This window comes from Oculina patagonica, chromosome 1 (genome assembly GCF_052425735.1).
Source record: "Oculina patagonica isolate OP01 chromosome 1, crgOcupat, whole genome shotgun sequence".
Classification (NCBI taxonomy): Eukaryota; Metazoa; Cnidaria; class Anthozoa; order Scleractinia; family Oculinidae; genus Oculina; species Oculina patagonica.
In genome coordinates this window covers 11,404,366-11,426,442 of record NC_135758.1, presented here as the reverse complement: position 1 = coordinate 11,426,442, position 22,077 = coordinate 11,404,366, and the positions used below count along the sequence as shown (strand labels likewise).

Genomic DNA, 22,077 nt, shown 5'->3' with positions numbered 1-22,077 from the left:
GGATTTAGGGCCACATACTGTACTTTGTAAATTCTTTTAGCATACATTTTTAAATATTTTTACTTCATTAATATTTCTCACACATCTATACCTCTTTGCAGCTTAAGAAAAATGAAATAGTGAAATGTTTCTTTTACTTATATATGCGCCTCTTGGCAATTAGGTACGAACTTAAATCCTAGGAGATTATATCTCGGCATTTTTTTCTGCGGAATGCACTGCTTGTCATGAGAAATACACAACAGTTTGTTGATAGTCGCGATATAAAGACAATGATGCTTTTTATTCCAACAGAAGACACTTCCAATTTCTTAATTTTAAAAGCAATAATTATTAAAACAGGTATAGTTAATCACCAAAAAACATTATTAAATATTAAATTTTAAAACAGCTGGAATACATAGTCAAGTCATAAGAAATCATCCACTACATCATCCAATCTTTCTTTTTTTCTTTTTTGGGTTGGGACGCTTGCATGGAGGCTCAGGCGGGCGAATCATTAAAAAAATTCATTCATTTGCATTTGAAAAGATTACCCGCACGCGCCCCACTCCACCTAGTTTCAGTCCAATACCGAGAATACGAATAAGGCCTATTCTGCTACTAGCAAAGCGATTGATAAGAAAAGCTATAGTTAATTACCAAATTCGTATTAGACGTAAAAGACTCCAAACCGAGGCTGCTTGATTATTATGCAAACAAAACATGCACGAAACAGCTTGCTACCGGCCAGCTTGTTCTCAAAATTGACCTTTTCTTTACATAAGGGATGTAGATAAAAGGGTTGTATTTATAAAATTTGCATTCAAGCTGACATTTAAATTTTAAAGTCCGTCATGACTGCCCAGTTCTGCGCTCAGCAGTTGGAAGAATTTAAAACAATTCTACAACATCACGCAACTTTAATATTAACACTTTGTGTGTTAATCATGGCTTTCTCGGTTGTGGCAATTTTTGGAAATCTCCTTGTTATTCGCGCCTTGTGGAAAGCCTCATCGATACCTGCTACTTTGAAGAAGCTGTTTCTGAGTCTTGCAGTTTCTGATCTTACAATGGGATTATTTGCGCAACCAATGTTTGGTGTAACGATCGCAGTGATGTTAAACATGACAGCCGATGGAAACTATAATCTCGATTCGTTTTGTCCATCAGTTTTCACTATTATTCACTTTTCTTTATTTTTTTCTGGCTTCTGTATCGCTATTAAACGTGACCGCCATTGCTGCTGATAGACTCCGCGCAATATTTCTTCACCTCCGATACCAAGAGCTTGTGACTCCGAAACGTGTTTTCATTGCCTTGGTGTCTTTATGGTTAACAAGTGGTGTTGCTGCCTTCATCTACATATTACTTCCCAATAACCTGAATGACAGGGTATCGGACGTGCTTTTATTTTGTGGCCTCCTCGTAACAACTGTGGCATATATTCGCATTTACAAAGCTGTGCGATATCATCAAAATCAGATTCAAAGCCAGTGTCAGCTTCAAAATGGCCAAGCAGTGGAAATACTTCGAGAAAAGAAGTCGGCCATCAACGCTTTGTTTGTGTATGCTGTTTTCCTCGCATGTTATCTTCCATATTTATGCTGTACGATATTGTTAATAGTGGATAGATTTCGAATATCTTTTTTAGCAGCTTATGAAGTATCACTGTTCTTTGTTCTCCTCAACTCTTTAATAAACCCAGTTGTTTACTTTTGGCGATATCGTGAGATTCGCGAAATTGCACAAAGCATAGTAAAGGAAATATTGCGCGGTACCTATTAAATAGAATGGCTGAAGAGTTTGAAACTGTGTTTGCAAAAAGAGTCATAGATGTAGTTATCGAACGGAGGCCTTATGCGCCTCGTGGACGTAAATGATCCAGGTAAGAGCAAATTTATATGTAATATAAATGCCAATTTACATGTATTATAAATTAAAGTTAATGTGACAACCATGAAAGGAGTTCAGAGAAGTCATAAGATCACTCTATTCAAATACGCAGATCTGTCACGCAATATGCTACAAGACTATCACTCTTGCGTTACATTCAAAGGTCAAACTCACTTCTGAGTGTGATGCGCTATTCGGGCTGGCCAATCACATCGCCCCTTTTCTATTATGTCAATCAAGGCCATGCGGTTTTATCTAGACTTGAAAAGTTTTACTTCAAATTCTCTGAGCTCCCTAAAAGAGTTTTCACAATAATTCCCACCCACCCAACCCTCTTTGGTTCTCTTTTAGCTTAGTATTTTTAAAAATTTAGGCAATGTTTTAGTTCTACGCACATATCCGGCTATGTTAAGGGTGTTTATTATATTACTATTATTATTTTTAAACGTTAGCCATAGCTGATGGACTAAAGAAGCAAGCCCGCATTTATAGACATTATTCTAATAATTATTATTTCCATTTTGTATGCTTACTTACGTTTAGAGCTGATGGACTTAAGCAGCATGCCTGCTTACAGAAACATTGTTTTTTATATTGTTATCATTTTGTATGCTAGCTCAGGCTTAGAGCTGTTGGACTTGAGCAATGTGTCTGCTTTTGAGATATTGATATACATGTAACCGTTAGCTTTAGTGTCGAGCTGGCATGTATCAACTCGACCATTCTGTTATTCGATTACTGTCTCTTCCGAACTTCTTCAATAGCTTTAGACCATCTTAACTAAGCATTGTCTTTTCTTATAGTTAATAAACCACGGGAGGGGATGAAGTGCTCTGCACCATTCGCCCTTTTGCCCCATAGCCTCACAGGGTCAGCTTTCCCCTTATAGTGGGGCCCCGCAGTGTTGCTGTTGTTGGTTGTTGTGATTGTTCCCAAGGGTCCTAGAGATTAGGACCCCAGTTTCTTGGGAACCAGCAAAAACCCCAGTTTCTTGGGAACCAGGGCATGTGGTTGTGTTTGTTCCCAAGGGTCCTAGAGATTAGGACCCCAGTTTCTTGGGAACTAGGGCTTCCTGAAAGGAAGGAGAGGATTCCAGTCTCTCGTTGCCAACCAACTAACCTGTGATACATGTACCCTGCATGATTTCTATTGATGATTCTGATTGGAAACTCGAGCACTTCATCCCTTACCCCTTTTCTCCCACTGAACTTGTTGTCTTGTTTTGACTTCATGGGTTGGGAACATTAATTGATAGTTATCGAAAAATTGACTACAAAAATTGTAAGATCATGTTTGGTGTAACGAATGTTATGTAAATATGACAGCCACTGGAAACTATTTTTTCGACTTTTTTGCTCATCAGTTTTAGTTATATTAATTTTTATCTTTATTTGTTCTACCATTTTTTGCCAGCGAATGCAACTGCCACTGCTGTCGATAAAATTCACGCGATATTTTCTTCATCTCCGACATTAAGAACTTGTGAAGCATAAAACACGCGTAGTGCTTAGCATCATTATGGTTAAACAAGTGCCGTGCTGCCCCCGTCTACATATTACTTCCCACTAACAATATTAGAATATCAGAAATGCTTCAGTATGTTGCCCTCTTCGTGACAACTGTGTCGTAAACTGTAAGATAACATCAGAATCAAATACAATGCTACTGTCAAGTATAAAATGTCCAAACAAGGGAGATACTCCGAGAAAAAAGTCAGCCATCAACAGGTGTTATATTATGTTCTAACACATTTATGCCGTACAATTTTTTTGTCATTTTTTTTTATATTGAATAGACTTAGAATGTCATTTTTAACAGCTTATCAGATCTTGCTGTTCTTTGTTCTTCTCAACTTTTCATTAAACCCAATTGTTAACTGCTGGCGTATCGTGTGATTCGTGAGGTCGTAAAGACCATAGTACAGGCAATGCTAATAGCAACACGAACAAAACTGTGTCAAATGTTTAGTCTTACATTTTGCAGCAGGTGTTAGTTTATCGCTTTCTGCCCGTAGATGAAATTTGTAACTTAGCAATGCCTTCTGTATATAGGTAAGGTAAGGTAAAACTTTATTTTGACACGATAATAGTAAAAGCTAAAAGCTTGTGGGGTCGTGTATTTAAATTAACTATGCTAAGATTAAAATTACAATTCTTATATTTACAGTAAAATTAATTATTTAATTAAATACTAACTAGACTGTTGCTATGTATACTAAATGATTACAATAAACTAACTAAAAACTAATTATATATAAAATCACTGTGCCTGTGGCGGGTTGTTGAAGCCGACAGCGCGTTAAAATTAAAATCTTTAAAATATGCTCTATTTACAACATGCTTTCTTAGCTCTAAAAAACCTGAAAAACTCTTCTGTTGATTGTGGTATTTAACAATGTTCCAAAGAACAGATCCCTTGTATCTGAGTGAATCCTTTATGAATCGCGAGTTGAATCTTGGTATCGAAGATAGTTGTTTTCCTCGGAGCGAATAGCCATGACTGGAGTTGTCTAGTATCGATTTCGTCAGGGGCTCGGGCAGGCTGCCGTTGTTTGCCTTATAAAATAGCCTAAGGATATCGAGCTTATAATACAGGGAAAAGGTAGACCATTGATCATATTTGAGCACATCATTTGACGGCATGTCCTTGGGCAAGTTGAAAATTATTCTTGTCGCCCTACAATGTAGTCTTTCTATAGAGTCTAGCATATCAGAGTTACAACACGATCCCCATAAGACTAAACCATATTTTACAGAAGGTAGTATCACTTTAAAATAAAAATCCTTTAGCACGCCCTTTGGGAGAAATCTGGATCGTTTCAGTAAGTTCAGATTATTAGCAAAACTTTTCTTGGTCTCTAGTACATGAGGTACCCAGCTTAGATTGCGGTCGACAGTTATACCCAGCAGGCGCGTTTTTGTAACGCATCTAAGAATTGAGGTTCCTAGTTGTATTGGTGTATGTGGCCCTGTTAGGGTTCCTTTACTGAGTAACATCACTTCACTCTTCCCTGGATGAGGTGTTAAGCGATTTGTTAGACACCACGTGTATACTTCCTTCAGGGCCTTGTTTAGCTGCGCAATAGCGATGTCTATCGAGTCTCCTATGCAGTACGCCGTTGTGTCATCTGCGTACATGTACAAGGACCCAGAGCTGACTGAAGCAGGAAGGTCGTTTGTAAATAGCGTGAATAAAGTCGGTCCCAACACCGAACCCTGGGGAATGCCGAAGGAAACCTGCGAGTGTTCCGACTTGACTCCATTTAATACAGTGAATTGTTGTCTTCCACGTAAGTAGCTCTTTAGCCAGTCAAGAAGCATACCTGTGATTCCGAAATCTCGGTTTAACTTCGTCTCCAGTATGTCATGGGAAACACTGTCAAAAGCTTTCTTAAAGTCAATAAAGGCCACGGCCACCGCCTTTCCTGAATCTAGAGCTGTTCTCCACGTTTCTGTTAAGTGCGTCAAAAGTAATTCCGTTGAGTAGCCGGAACGGAATGCCCACTGCTTATCTGAAACCAAGTTGTTATCCTTAAAAACGTGTCGCACTAAGGTATCGTTAACTTCCGATTCCATGATTTTACTTGGCACACTGAGTAGGGAAACCGGGCGATAATTCCCACAGTCTGTTTCGTCGTCCTTTTTGTAGATAGGTGTTAGTCTTGCTATTTTCCAAGCAGAGTAGACAGCTCTACGTTTGATGCTTTCATGATAGAGGCTGACTAGCGATGGAGTGTATCGGAGTTTAATTCTGTTCACAGCGCATAAGCAATGCATACTACGCATATTGACTTGGAACATTTTATACCTAATCGTACCGACACCGCGGCAGAACGTCTACGCATGCGCTGAATTTAGCACTTCCGGTCACCTTTCCAGTCACTCAACGGGCTTCACTCGCTTCGCTTTCGGATCGGTTCAAGGTCAGTCGTGGCCCACGTTTTAGTTGTTTTGCTTTGTGAATTGCAGTGTTTTAATCTGCTGTCTTAGATTACAAACTAAATATGACCGAAACAATACTCGATAGATTTAGAAAAGGTAAGTCGTGGATTCGTTGAGGCTTTGATTCTGAATTTGAGCAGCAGATGAGCTTAAATAAGCTTAGGTTTATCACACAAGGCGAGAAGGCAGAGTTTTACTTGCCAGTTTTTCTTGATCGATTAACCTTGAATAAATTCATACTTTCCTATCCAGTAATTGGTTGCATGTTTGTGTATTTTTTAGCTTTAATTGTTTTCAGTTCTACATTTATTTAACCTAACACTTCGCCCTAAAAAATGACAGCACGCAGTCGCTTCGTTTGTTTTTCGTTTAGCAGAGGTATAAAAACTTTTTAAAGTTTTTTTTTTTAAATAACACCCGGTAGTGAGGTCCGATTTTTAATTATTCGGTTTTTGGTTTAAAGCAAGTTTTTAAACTAGACTTTGATTCTGTTTTTCCTTTTAGATTGAGGAGAGATAATCGGTACGATAGTTTGAAAGTTTGGTTAATTGAACGCCATGTGCGAATCTGCAAGTTTCATGTTCGCGCGTGAGGCAGCCACACGGACTGGAAATGTGGAAAACATCCGCCAAATAGACGAATATTTGACCTTGTGAGGAGGATTAAGAAAATCAAATTGCCTTTGTCTTGAATGGAAACACAATTTAAACTTGTTTAGCTTCTCGGCTAACAGCTTTCAATCCAGCAAAAACTCCAGGTAGTCCGGGAGTATCGAAGACTCAATTCATTCATGTTGAACCAAGCAAACAGTGAGCAAATGTTGTTTTCTTTCTTGTTTTGTGACTTTTTTCTCAGTGAAGGCAAGAATTATCGAAAGCCTAAACTTGAAAGTTCAGTGGTTCTTTATTTTGGTTTTATGTTGTTTTTCTTTCTCATTTGTCGCGCCTTAATTTGTGAGCAATTAAAGCGGGCAAAGTGATAGACATAGTCAAAACGAAAATGCCGCTGTCGACTGTCGAGCGCTTGCGACCTGTAAACTTCAAGCATCATTTTCAATGTTGGTGCAAGCAGGAAACCCTATGGTGCAAAAGTATGAAGCTCCAAAAATAAATAAACTTTTGAATTAGACCATTATTTTCCTTAAGTTTCTTTGCTATTTCTTAAGTTTTGTGTTTAAACTTCGCGCGACGGGAATTTTGTATTTACGCGACTGGATTACATAGTCAACCGGAAATACCAAACTGACCGGATGTTAATTTTCCACTCATGCGCAGTGCGTTTTGCCGCGGTGTCAATCGTACCTTTTTGGTACGCTTCGGCGGCATATCAGGCGAGTTTGGTCGAGCCATGGTTCGTATTTTGGCGAGACGCAGTCGAGCCAAAATACCCATGGCGAGACAAAACGAGCCTGATATGCAGCCGAAGCGTACCAAAAAGGGTACGATTAGGTATTTACCGTACCCAGATTCAGCCCAAAATTCGGTTATATTTAACGCTCTGTTGAAGCCATGCTTGCCAGGTACGTAGTGCAAATTGTGTTGACCTGCTTGTGTTGATACCTTTTTGTTCTTCAACACTTTTATCACGTTCCTCTTTTGCCTTTTGTTCCACTCGTTTGTTTGGAGTTTCATTCTCTAAATTTTCAAAATCAAAATTTAGCGAAAAATGTGGAAATTCCAACTCCATTGTTTCAGTCTGAATGTTTCAGTACTCGTCGGCAAACATCGCGCAATTGGCGAGCGCGCTCAAGTTTAGTTTTGGCGGGAAAGTTTTTCCCCTTTTACTATCGCTTAACACCAGCTAAATTTAAATTACGAGGTTCTGTTTTATTGGTAAAACCTCTTTTCAATTCATCGCTCGGTAACACTACTTTACTTCAAAGTGACCGTGATATGGTGGCATGTCAGGTCAGTGACTTGATATCGTAGGATATCAGGACAGTAGATCGCGCTTCTGATTGGCTACTTGCGAATTTGGGTACGGTAAAAAGCCTTATTGGAAAATAACACGCAAGCCCGTTATGCACAATTTAATTAAGATTAAATTGGCATCGAAGGAAACCTTGACTATTGAATGATGATTTCATTTGTATTTTTCTTGCATCTTCTTCGTCGCTGATATCAATAACATTTCACCTCAAAAACAAGTATTACTGCCTTGGCGTACTTCCTCCATGTTGCTTTAAATTATTTTGTGATTGTTGTATTGGCAAATTTTGTTGATAATCTTCGGTTATCTTAATTCATTGCTAGCAGATAATATTTCGCTATTCAGGGTCTTCCTGAGCTCGAAATTTAATTAAATTTCAAATTTTACCATTCTTACGTGATTTTTATCGATAAAGCAACATCAAAAAGTAAACTTCACAATAGTGGTTTCCATCTGCTCAAGGTATTGAGCAATTTGTACATGGACGGCTGTGATTATTCTTTTTTTTTAATTCATTTTTCGCTGAGCGCGCCTTGATGGAAACGAAGCTTAATCAGTGATACGAAATTAACTGTCGTTGATGTCTCAACGTGTTTAACTGATGGGTAGAATTGCATACTTGTTGATTGCCAGGTTTATGCTTAGGAACATTTGCAGATTAAATAAAAAATTGAAACTAGTTGAAAAACTACAACAACAACAACAACAACACAACAAAAACCACAGACACAAAAACAACGTGTCAAACATGCAGAGCAGCAGAATATAACTTACACAGGATGTGACGGTTTTCTTTGTCGCCTGTATGTAAATCAATCACCCGTTGACCAATTGGGATCTCATATTATTATAATGTCACAATTCGCAAAATTATTGATTTCTCTAAGGTTTTTATAATATTACAATATATCAATATACTTGTTAACCGCAGGCAAGTTATTTTATGCTGTTTTTTTTTTTTTTTTGCTACCACGATTTAAGTTTTAAAAGGAATTCACCTATAAACCAAAGGAACACCTTAAGAGCAACGAATGAATAAGGAATGTAATTTTGTAAGAAGTGTCAGTAAAAATAAAAGAAATCTTGGCCACGTACGGTCAAGATATCAGCAAAGACAAAAATCCGTAAAAAAAAAAACGGTATTCGTACCGGAAGCTTATTTTTTTCACTCGAAATTTTACACTTTTTGGCTTACATAGCTGTTAACATCACTATAAGAATCTTTCTCAAGTGTAGTTGTATATACTGGTCCTTCTTTAGTAAGATTGGTTATTATTCTTATCTGCGGTTCATCATGAACAAATTGAGGCCGGAGGTATTAGGTTAACCTTTTTAATTTGACAAAAAGTCGAAAATAGCCATATATTCAGCAAGAAAAAACAGCTGACCGGTGGTGTCTTAAATATTTTGATATTTAAACCTGAAAAAATCCAGTCATTTTTTTATAGGTTTGCATTTTCCTATCTGTAAGATCTAGATGATGTTTTGCATGAACGTTGCTCAAAGTTCAGTAAAATCACACTTAAGCTTCGATTGCCAATTGAAAGCACCCTAAATATTGTAAAATAAGGTTGAAACAGACAATCAGTTTTAAGTTTTATTGAAACTGTCTTTATTTATACGAAAATGTCACTAGCCTACTTGCACTCATTAGCGGTCAGCTGCACTGGAAGGTCGATGAATCAATGGAGGCGTTTACTGTTTTGAACTAATTAACAAAATCTGTAACTAGCAGCAAAAACAGTATTAAAAAATACAGCAATAACAAAAAAAAAGAAACACAGTTGGGCATGGGCTACCCAGCTCTGTAATCTGGCCAAATCCATATTTATTCCTGTATTATGCTTCAAACTACGTAGTTTATCCCGCAGCAACTCCTAAAAATCGGTTATTATTTTTTTTTTTAATAAGGAATGCCTACACGTTTTGTCATCAGTCACCTTACAAATAAATTCGGGTACCGGATTTTCGAATTTCAAGGCTGGTATTGAGTTTTGAGAATGACATGACGTCCTCTGTACACGGTCGACGTGCTTAACTAATTTAATGAAACCGTAATTAAAATAGCTGCTCTTGAAAAATTCAATAAATAAAAACGCAAAAAGAAAATTGCGGGAGTCCGATATATATTTCGATCAACCATCCTCGTCAGTCGTCCGCAGTTTACAGTTTTATTAAGTTAGTTAAGTGCAGCAGACGTGATGTCTTGTTATTCTCAATGTTTAAACGAGTTCTTAGCTTCGGTGCATAGGATTATCTAGTTTAGGTTTATTGAAAGGTTCGCTTAGCTTATCACTCCAGGATCCTACCTATGTTGTCTTGCAATTGATTTTAGTGTTTCTTGCTTTGAATTTACCGATTTTGTTTACTAATCAAATCTCCTGTTTCTGGTTAGGCCAACACTAAGCATCCAAATTGGCTCCATTCTTCAAACACGTTTTTTACTGTTACTTTTCTCGCAGTTTTTTAATTATTTTTTGTATATACCATCTGCTAATTATGTTCATTTGCGTGTGACAATGGGAGAGGGAGTACTTGGTTTTTCGCATGTTTTTCTTCAAAGGTGCCTTTCAAATCTTCCTTCTCTAAGAGTGAACTTTTTTCATTCGAAGTTACACCTGTGACGACCAGTGGACAGCCGTAACGTAGAATCCATAGTGAGGGACATAATTTTAAAGTGAATAGAAGAAAAACTTTTAAATCTTCTTAATTTAAAATATGTTAATTTTTGCTACTGACAAGACGATGGCAAAATAGAAGCTTTTGGTAGTTAACTACAAAAGAAGTATTGTTTATATTCAAACATTTAATTACTAAGGTATAATACGATGACTCAATTCAAACCAAGCCAAAAGCAGGCAGGAAGGTTGTAATGAAAGCGAGTTCATGCTATCTTGCTGCGAGAATTATATTTCCGAAGAGGAAAGCAGATAATTGGATCGCAGAAAAAAAGTTTTTCTGTGTTCGCCGACGGTTTTGATGAAAACCTAGTCCACGACTCCAGCTATAATTGAGAAAAACAAAAATAACATTTGATTCGTAATGACTGCCCGATTCTGTAATCTGGAGCTGGAGGAATTTAAAATAATTCTACTTCATCGTCGAACTTTAATGCTAACACTGTGTGTCTTAATCTTGGCTTTTTCGGTTGTGGCAATTTCTGGAAATCTCCTTGTTATTCGTGCTTTGTGGAAAGCCTCATCGATACCCTCTACTTTAAAGAAGTTGTTCATGAGTCTTGCAACTGCTGATCTTGCAATGGGATTATTTGCGCAGTTGATATTTGGTGTAACGCTTGCAGTGATGTTAAACATGACAGCCAGTGGGGACTATAACCTTCACATGTTTTGTCCCTCGGTTTTCACTTTATGTCATTTTTCTATATTTTTTCTGGCTTCTGCATCGCTATTGAACGTGACCGCCATTGCTGCCGATAGACTTCTCGCAATTTTTCTTCACCTTCGATATCAAGACATCGTGACTCCGAAAAGCATTATAATTGTTTTGGCGTCTTTATGGTTAACAAGTGGTGTTGCTGCCTCCATCTACATATTACTTCCCCAAAACAACGATAGGGTATCGGAAGTCCTTGTATATGTTGGCCTCTTCGTGACATCTGTGGCGTATATTTACCTTTACAAAACAGTAAGATATCATCAGAATCAAATACAATGTCAACGCCAAGTTCAAAATGGTCAAGCAATGGAACTACTTCGACAAAAGAAGTCGGCCATAAACGCTTTGTTTGTTTATATTGTTTTCCTCGCTTGTTATGTTCCACATTTATGCAGTACAATTTTGCTTAAAATGGATAAATTAAGAATTTCTTCTTTGGCAGCTTATGAAGTATCGGTGTTCTTGGTTCTACTAAACTCGTCATTAAACCCGATGGTTTATTGCTGGCGATATCGGGAGATTCGCGAAATAGTGAGGGCCATAGTAACGAAAATACTTCGCATTACCTAGAGTGGTTGAAACTGTGTACAAAAAAAATACTTCTTATAAATGTTAAGTCTCTTAGATTGCAGCTAATATCGCCACACTCTTTTTACCCGTTTTTCTTATTCTAGGCCATCATCTACTCAAATTAAACTTAGTTATCCTTAGATACTTGCTTTGGTCAAATTTGTCTGTGAGTTTAAGTTATAATGAGTAGAGACCAAAGGAATCGTGTTGAGGCCGAGATAAAAATAACTAATCATAAATATTTGACTATGCGTCAAATTTGTTCTGAAAATGAAAATTGTCAAAGAATCCAACCTTCGATTTTGCAAAAATACACCATAATGATCAAATATGAGCAAAATTTTTTTTTAATGGTCGCTGAGTCACAAAGGTTACCATAGCAACGAATTTCGTTTTCTTTTGTTTTCAAACAAGCCTATTTTTTTCGAAATCTAGATTGACTCTTGGTATTCATTTTTTGATATGTTACAGTTTAGTAGATTGACCAACAGTTGAGAAGAATGAAGTTTTCAGAAAAATCCCGTTTTAATGTGAAATAGGCACTTTAAAATTGTTTCGTAGTATTTGAGCGCAGTTATTCAAAATGAAATATAAATACTTAAACCATCAAAGACAATTAACTAAAAGCGAGAGGGTTTTTTGCTATTAATTTTGCTTTAAAATGTATATCGACTGCCGATTGTAGAAACTTGGAAACTACAAGAAGTTACAAAAAACGTCATTCTTGATTTACACTATAACGCTCTTACATATTTTTCTAAAATTTTGTCTAAAAGTAGTCAATCCACTTGCTATGTTAATAAGACCAGCTTAGTTAAATTATTAAGAAATGTTAAAATTATTTGTTTTCATGTTGCATTTAATAGTCTCCAGAAAGTTTCGAGCTAGCATGCATGTTCCGTCGTTTTTTTTTTTTCATTTTTTTCTACAAAATTAAGGTGACAATTTTTATTTTCGGCTGCAATTTGCCTCAGAATCTGAGGTGGTGTTTCGAGATACACAGCATTTGAAAACACTGTAAACTTGTTATCATGATCAATTTTCACTAATAAAGCATTCGCAACGTTCCTTCTTTGGGAAAACATAATCTTGTTGACACTACCGTTTCTAGTGTTCTTCTCGCAAAGTGGCGCATAAACTGAGGAAGGTATCCTTGTCAGTACAATCGTTTTCAGAGTGTTCTTGTTTCTTCGAGATTTTTCAGTGTTTTTATGAACTATATAGACAGGTGGTAATGTCAACGTAACACCTCGGCGAAAGGTCTTTGAATGAGTGAATTCAAATTGCTTTGTTAGCCATCACACATTTTGAGGAAATTTTTAAATTCAAAGATAGCTAGCAGCTCAGCGTACACACCAAAAATCCACTGTGGCAAAAAATTACCCTTTCATTAGATTACAACATTAATATATCGATATGACTAAAGTCTTAACATTTTTGGACCCACGACCCAAGACGATTTACCCACACTTACGACGCATTACCAACGATCCACGACGCATTACCAACGACCCAAGACGAATTACACAAGACCCACGACGATTTTCCCATGACCCATGACGAATTACCAAAGACCAAAAGAATATACAAACCCACGACGATTTTTCCATACCCATGACGTATACTCACGACCCACAACGTATTACCTACGACCCACCAACCCACCCACGCAAATCAGACAATCTCACTATTACCAAAGTCAGTAATTATGGTCAAGGATTTAAAAAAATGGATTTTCAAAAGAATGAAATTATGATTCCTAATATGCATGGCGTCTTTTTGTGGTCCATATTCATTATTCATTGTACACATTTTTCAGTTGTATTTTTGATTGTTTTGTTTCAAAATTAAAATACTAATTTACAATTTTAAAAGATCCCAATAAACTATTGAATATTCATTTTTTCTTGCTTCATCCACCATGCTAAAAAGAATTTAACCGTTTACTGAAAAGTGATTTCAATAAGTATAAACGTTTCTTTCTTCGTAATATAGTCCACGGGTTGGGGAAAAGGAAGTAAAATCACGATCACGTCGTGAAAATTTAAATGCTATTTCTAAGTTCTTATTAATAATGATTTTGTTAAACACAAACAAGTGAAAGTAACTGACGTTCCGGGGTCTTCATGACTCCATTGTCAAGGTAAGATTAAAAAAAAAGATTACAAATTCTGCGATTTGGTTGTTACGTAAATTAACATAATAAGGCATGCGAGGCAAATTACAGAAATACTTTTGCACGTATTGAGTCTGTGTGTCGATGTGTTGAGTGGATTTAGCTGCAGTGTGGAAAATTCAAAATGATTTGTTTTGGCAAATCTTTGTTAAAGTTTGAAAGGTCTATAGGACTTTAAAACAGCGGAAACCTTTCTAAAATAGCGGCATCGAACAACAATGGCTTGAAACTCTCAAATAACATGGATTTTACAAGATTTCTCACTAAATCTTCACTTCTTTGGTATCATTATTTTAGAACTCCTTCCTCACTTAGCCTTCAGAAAATCGCATTTTATTCCAGAAACGGAAACGCGCAATGTTTATCGATCGGACAAAAATCATTAAGCGTACTTTAAGCCAAACATTTACAATTATCCTCCCTTCTTCTCTCCCGTTGTACTCGTTGGCACTTCTATCGATAGGTGCCACTAGTTTAGTGGACATTTTAAATATTCAGTTTGTATCAAAACGACCGTTAACGGAATTTTTGTGCCGCTTTCAGAGTTTTAAAGGTTTTAACCCGCGTACAAATGGCACCTTCTGAAACCAGAAACTCGAAATTACAGTTTTTAATAATATATCTATTTGTTACAATTTTGTCTTAAGGCCTGTTTCCACGAGCGCCGTTTGGCTGCGATTTTTGTCGCGCTATTTAATACAACTTTTCTCGTGCACGATCTCACGATGAAAATCGCAAAAAACCGCAAGTGTAAACTGGCGGCGATTTTGTCGCCGCGATATCGGAGAGGTTTCGAACATGTTTGAAACCTCTGCAATATCGCGTCGACAAAATAGCCACTAGTTTACACTTGCGATTTTCATTTTGCGAGCTCGATTTCGACAAAAAGTGCATTGGAAAGCGAAAAAGTCGCATCAAATATCGCCTGTGTAAGCAGGCGTTTACAGTGCCCAATTATTGCGCTCTCAAGTCCTGGAAAGATACAAAGCAATAGTAAATCTATGGAATAAGTGCATTGAATCGTTGAAATGCTGAAAGAGAAGAGCTGAAACCACGCTTTTCATCAATTGTTATAAAGAGTTAATATTTACCTTACATAACAACTTCTGATTTTATTGCCGTCAAAGTTTGTGTACAAGCAAGTCTCCCCCTTCCAAAGTCCATCATCGTCCTCGATCAGTCGTGATAAAATTGCAGCAGTAGTTTACATTTTATTTTAACTTTACTATAAGTCATGTTCGTTCACCTCCTGTGTGTTCATGTAGCTGCGAGTTCGTTCTCTTTGTCTTGATATGTAGAGTACGATGCTCTTAAGTTGATCAGTTCGTTTTCAGTATAATTCCATTTAAATATTTTTGCTAAGGTTGCTTTCACAATTTCGCGAATCTCGCGATATCGCCAACAATAAACAAGAAGATTTACAGACGAGTTGAGATAAATAAGAAAGATTGTAATATAAAAAGCTGTTATAAAGGACAAACGAAAGTCCGAAGCCACCAGCAAAATCCCACAAAATATATTCGGTATATAGCACACTAAAAATACAGCGTACACAAAAAACGCGTTATATGCTGATCTCTTAATCCGCACCACTTTTTTTGTTTCCAAATCGTTATTCACTTGACATTGGCTACGTATTTTGTTTTTGTGATACCGCGCCACTTTGTAGATCCGAAAGTAGGCAACACCGGTCAAAAGAAGGCCCAGGACTTCTAGAACCACAGCTACGATGTCATTATAGTTTGGAAGAGAAATATAAACTGCTGTTATAAGTCCACTGATTAACCATAACAGAACCAAGATGACGACGACTCGTTTCGTTGTCACAAATTCGTTATAACGTAGATGTAGAGAAACTGCAAGGAGCCGGTCAACGGCTATGGTTACAATAGACAAGAAGGAAGCGACGGCGAAAAAGTATGCAGAAGACAAGTACATCGTTACGAAAGTCGGGCAAAGGAAATTAACGTTAAAGTTTCCGCTCGCAACTTTGTTTAATATCACGGCGATGATAACGCCATGCATTGGCTGAACAAATAGTCCCACAGCAAGATCAGAGAAGGCAAGACTCAGGGACATGGCTTTTAAAGTTGAAGACATCAATGTCGCTTTCCACAGGGCGCGAATGACAAGAAGATTGCCTAGAATGGCCACAAGGCAAAAAACAAAGTTCAATACACAAAGGGACAACAGGAAGTGATTTTGAAATACGGCCAGTTTGGCAAGTTCTTCCAAACGTGTATTGCAGATTTGGATGGCCATGTTTCGTCGTTTGATACCACAAGGAAAGCCTTTGTTGTACCCTCATATGTTGTAAAAATTGTGTATCGTACTTCCGCGCTTATTTACCACCCTACTGTTATATGGATCGTGATAAACGTGGTATACAAAGTTGAGATCTGTTTGTTAGCAAACTTTTTGTTACGGAACGTTTCTCGGTAAAAAGGTAAATTTTGAACAACACAATCTTCTCTATCGTAAAGCTAGTTGTACAGGTGTTTTACACCTGCTCTTAGAACAAAGCCTTAGAATAAATAATAAGCTCCAGGTTTTATTGGCGTTAAAGGTTATATCCTTAGAATGTTCTATATTTGTAAAGCTTACGTAAATCAAATGTAGTTGTCGACACTCCATTGGCTACAACTCATTAACGACAATTAGCCTTTTTGTAATAACTTCGAGTTCTGCCTGTAAGCCAGTGAGTTAAGATCTCCATTAAACACCATATTTCTTGATGATGTTTTGGTCCACTTGATATAAAACATCCATGTTAGGAGAGAAATTATTATGATTAAGGTTTTTTCGTTTTCAAGTTAGCCCTTAAAAAAAAAAAACATATAAAATCCAACGTAGAAATTGTTTTAGCAGGATAACTCTTTAGCTCATTAGCCAAACTATTACCGGCTCTTGTTTTTATTGTCCGTGTAATCATAACTATAAAAAAGTGTTCAATTATAACATGTAGAAAACTGTTATCCACCTGCGCGATTTTGTAAGTAATGAATGTTTCAGAACAAGGATGTAAGCGAATGAGTCAAGATCTCCATTAAACACCATGTTCCTTGATGATGTTTTGGTCAAATAGATATAAAAGATCCATGCCAGGAGAGAAATTACGATGATTAAGTTTTATTTGTTTACAAGCTAGCTATTAAAAACATAGAAAATCCAACGCAGAAATATTTCTTTGGCAGGATAACGCTTTAGCTCGTTAAACAAACTAGTACCTGCTCTTATGTTTATTGTCCGTGTAGTCCTTACTATAAAAAAGTTTAATTACAACCTGTAGAAAGCGCTGTTTTGTAAGTAATCAATCAAATGTTTCAGAACAAGGATTAACGTTAGCCAATGGTTCTAAGGGAAGTTTCTTTATGTTTTCGGAAATAGCGACCCTAGTTAGCGTATAAGTAGATGTGCTTTGAAAAATATTCTTTGGTTACGCACTGAGGTGTCTTCAGTTGTGTTCTGGCACCCCCAGTGGTTGGACGCCGGTTATACAACATCCTGTTTGGTTATGTTCACCACACCCTTTTGACCTCTTTAATCATTCTAGGCCATCGTCTACTCGAGCTAAGCTATCCTTAGACACTTGGTTTGCTCAAATTTGCTTGTGAATTTGAGTTATTATGAGCACAGAACAAAGGAATTGTATTGTGGCCGAGATGAAAATATTTTATCACAAATATTTAACTGTGCTTCAAATTTATTGTCTTCCACATGCATAGCAAAGCCACCAGCCATGCATCCACAAAGGACGGGGCTCGGTATAGCTCCGTTACATTTTCGTCGTCATGGGACGAGAATAGGGACCTTAAGATACGAGGACGGAAACAGCTAGGACGGCTACCGGAAGTAAATTTACCCAGCCGGGCATGCGCACTATTGCTCCTGTCTCATGTGTTTACCGCCGTGGTCTCGTCGAGGACGGCATTTTGACAGTTTTGCCGTCGTGAAGAAAACGTGAATATTTTGACTTACTTTGTTTTGACTTAAAGAATGCTGCAATCGATTTTATTTTCGGACATACTGATGAAAATGTTTATTAAGAACATTTTAATCATAATTTTATCGCAAACGACTTGAAATGGGAAGAAATATTCATAAAAGTATTCACTGTGTTTTTGTTTGTATTTTAGTCGCCGCCATGAGTGTTCCCGGCCTTCCCGCGGAAAACAAGAAAAGCAAACCAGTGTGAGTAGAGTTCTGTTAGGAATTTTTTGAGTGTTTTAGTCGAGCGAACAGAGCACAACAAGAGAATAATTCGATTTTTAGCTTTATTTGTACGACTCGACAGTGAGTTGATTTAAGTTTGATGTTTCCTTTTTGCTCAGTTCTACGGCGAAGTTGAATTTCATTTTATTCAAGTGCTTGATTTTGGTTATAATCTTCAGGAAGCCTATGGCGTGGACTACGTCTCACGACCAGATGCTGTGCCGAGAAATACTTGTTACTGATCCTTTCACCGGGACACGAAAGAGTACTGTGGCGAGAGGAACCAAATGGGAAGAAGTCGCTGATAATTTAAACAAAATAAAAGAAATTTATTTCAAAGTTGACAAGAGGGCGGTTAGAGACCGCTACAACCCCCTTTCAAGAGAGCTGCGAAAAAAATTGAATAGAGAAGAAAAAGAAAGTGGAATCGAAACTGATATGACAGAAGTTGAAATGGCACTCGAGGAACTAATTGAGAAGGAAGATGCAGCCGAGACCGAACAACGAGTTGTTGATAACCAGAAGAAAGCAAAGGACAGTCAGGACAAGGAAAATGCTGAGAACATTCGAAAGAAGGCAATGGAAAGACTTGGACAAACGCAGAAAAGGAAAGCAGATGAGAATGAGAGCGAAGGAAAAAGAAGGAAGAAAAGATCAAGCGGCAGTGACACTCTGAGCTTTCTAAGAGAAAAAAATGAACAGTCACAGGAACTGCAAAAACAGGAGTTGGAGTTGAAGAAACAGCAGCTCGAGGTCGAGTCAAAGAAGCAAGATAACTTCATGCAAGTGATGCTGAATCAGCAGCAGCAGCAACAAAAACAAATGCAGGATTTTCAGGCTATGATGAGTATTCAGGCAAGACAACAAAGTGATTTGATGCTAGCCCTTGTTACTAAGTTAGTAGAGAAGAAGTAAAATATTTAGCCACCATTAAGTAAATACTGGCAAAATTTGGGTTTACAAAACTTTATTTCATCTGTTTTCGCTGTTGTTGTTTGACTATAATAAGCAAAAAAAGCAAAGCAAATAAGCATGTTGATTATTAGCTACGTCGAAAGTAGCCAGGATTTTTAAAGTTTATCTTGGACTTTATACATAAACAACTGCTGCAACTTAAAAGCAAAAGGCTTATTTGTACATCATAACTTCAACATGGTGCTATATACCATTTTCATTGCATCATAGTAGTTATGCCTTCAAACATTACAAAAACTGTTGTGTTTCTCCATATGTTGAAATATGTAACATTTGAAAGTCTAGGGTGTTGTATTACAGTGATAGGGCATTGAAGTGATTGTTTTTTTTTTTTGTGTCAAACTTTGTAGTCATGTGATATGTGATTAAAGACTACTTTAGATTTTGATCAATGGAAGTCTGTACTTTTTAGCTCATAGTGCCTAATGGTCACCTGATGAATCCTAAACAAAATAATCTTCAAGGGTTGGGGGATCCAAGTTAAAAAAATCTGAGGTTTGATTTCCATTAATGCAGGTGAGGGCGTTGCGAAGGAGTGCACTGACAATATACATTTTACCCACAGAGCTCAGACCAATTTTTAAATTCTTTTTGAAATCCATAAATTTAAAATAGTTCACAATATCCCCAAAAATCCATTCTACTGATTCACGCACGGTACTCATGGAGGAATTAAAGGCTTGCATAGCAGGAGTTAGAACTGCATTCCTGAAGGGGGCTTGAAGGTGAACACGAAGAGGATAAGCAGGGTCACCATAAAGACACATGGGTTGACCAGTGGAAGAAAATGCGAACCTTTGCAGATCATTTAGAAGTCCCGAATCTGCCAGCATACCGGAATCATGTTTTCTTCCTTCTGCAATAAAATGGGAAACCAAAATAGCGTGAGAAGCCTTGAAACAAATAATGATGATGATGATGATGATGATGATGATGATGATAATGATGATAATAACTTGATAACCTTGATCACAATGATGATGATAAAATAACAAAGGCAAAGGTTTTGAACAACTTCAGCAAATATTTTAGTTGTGGTCATGCAATGAACTGTTATGAACCACAGACTTACCTACAGGCCCGTACATATTTGCGATCATACCAGTAGGCAAGGTAAATGATTGAAATTTGAGTGCATGAACTCGCTTGTGTCCATTGTAGACTACTCTTTGTAATTCCCCGGGACGACATATTGGTCTTACAGTTCCATCTATAAACCCTATACAATTATCCAGTGCTGCACCTTTATCATAGATAGCATCAGCATATCTCTCGAGGATCAAGAATTGTGTGGTTCCACTGGGTTATTCTGTGGCCGTGTGTGATGTAAATGTAATCCAAAACAATGTTATAGATCATGCTCAGCTCCGGTACTGGTCGACCGAAACGAGGGATCAAATCCGAGTAGCGACAAGGATAAGTCAGTCGTCTCAAAAGCACACAAAGACCTTCTATACCAGCAGCAGTTGTGCCCTGGTGGCAAAAAAACGTTGCAGGAATATCCAGTGCTTCTGCAAGTCGAAGAATTTCAGCTTTTTTAAAGCGAAATTCGGCTTTGCATTCCGTATAGTTCGTATTCTTCGTATGGAAATTCTGGATTCTTCGAGAAGTTTTCTTCATACAGCAAATTAAATAAATTCATCATCATCTATCAAACCATCGTTGTAGCTTTCCAAAAGAAGATTTCTGGCATCTTTGAAGGACGTCATTGCTGTTGTTCAACGAAAACTATCGGCGCCGCCGTCCTTCACGAAAATTCACATTCTTAAGTTTTTTGTTTTTGGCGGGCACGACGGGACACGTCCCAGTCCTACTCTTCCAGTGCCGTCCCCGTCCTAGCTTCCCGTCCTCGTATCTTAAGGTCCCTAATGTCGCCATTAATACGTCCTCCTGGGTTAACTCTGAGATCATGTGAAAAAACACGAAAAACAGAACAACAGCAATAACAACAACCAAATTTGTCGCAGGTGTTTCTATATTTAGGGCAGAAGTATGTATACACTGCGGTATTTAACCAAGAACTCGATGCTGGAGCGCGATATGGGGACCAAATTTTCAATTTTACTCTTCCTCTTTCTTATATGTTTTTTTTTTGATGAACAACGACCACATACAACTAAAAAATTCCTTTCCTATGCTAATATTGATGAAGGAAGTTTTTTCTGAAATTTGTTGCAAAATTAATTTAAAATAATGTAATTAAAAAATGACAATAGCTTTTTGTCCCTATATGAAAAAATTATAACCACCCTAAAAGCTTTTATTAAGTTATGTTTACATTATTAAAAAAATAATGTTCAAATTACATGTTTTCATGTTGCATTTAATAGCCCCCAGAAAGTTTCGAACTAGCAGGTTGCCTCTTTATCTCGTTTTTCAAAAAAAAAAAATAAGGTGAAAACTTTTATTTTCGGCTTTATTTCGCCTCATAATCTCATGTCGTTTTTCGAGATCCACAACATTTGAAAGCACCGAAAATTTGTTACTTAAATTTATTTTAACTAATAAAACACTCGCAACGCTTTTTCTATAGGAAAAAAATGTTATTGACACTACCTGTTATCTTATGTTCTTCACACAAAGTGGCGCATAAGGCCAAACTGGGGAAGGTTATCCTTCTCGGTACAATCGTTTTCAAGTTGCGCTTGTTTGTTCAAGATTTTTCAGTCTTGTTGTGAACTAGACAGGTGGGAATGTCAACGTAAAACCTCCGCAAAAGGTCTTTGAACAAGTGAATTTAATTGCCTTGTTAGCCATCACACATTTTGAGAAAAGTTTTAAAGTCAGAGAGAGCTAGTAGCTCGGCGTACACACCAAAAATCCACTGTGACAAAACCACTGTTACAAGAATACAGTAATTAATATATCGATATGATGGGCCAATTTTGGATCCACAACGATTTACCCACGACTTACTGCACGACGAATTGACTACGACCCACGACGAATTACCAACGACCCACGACCCACGACGATTTACCCACGACACGACGAATTACCAAC

The 22,077-nt window shown here is 37.3% G+C and overlaps 1 protein-coding gene and 2 pseudogenes across 1 annotated transcript; 2 read left to right on the top strand and 1 right to left on the bottom strand.

Annotated features, from left to right (window-relative positions):
- Window positions 1-836: 836 nt before the first annotated feature.
- On the top strand, window positions 837-1,767 carry LOC144644945 (melanocortin receptor 3-like; annotated as a pseudogene).
- A 16,447-nt stretch (window positions 1,768-18,214) lies between these two features.
- On the top strand, window positions 18,215-19,057 carry LOC144648482 (uncharacterized). The gene has a single exon (XM_078508022.1). The coding sequence runs from the start codon at window positions 18,286-18,288 to the stop codon at window positions 19,012-19,014; it is 729 nt and encodes a 242-aa protein (XP_078364148.1). The 5' UTR covers window positions 18,215-18,285; the 3' UTR covers window positions 19,015-19,057.
- A 136-nt stretch (window positions 19,058-19,193) lies between these two features.
- Window positions 19,194-20,903, bottom strand: LOC144648473 (uncharacterized; annotated as a pseudogene).
- Between the last annotated feature and the right edge of the window lie 1,174 nt (window positions 20,904-22,077).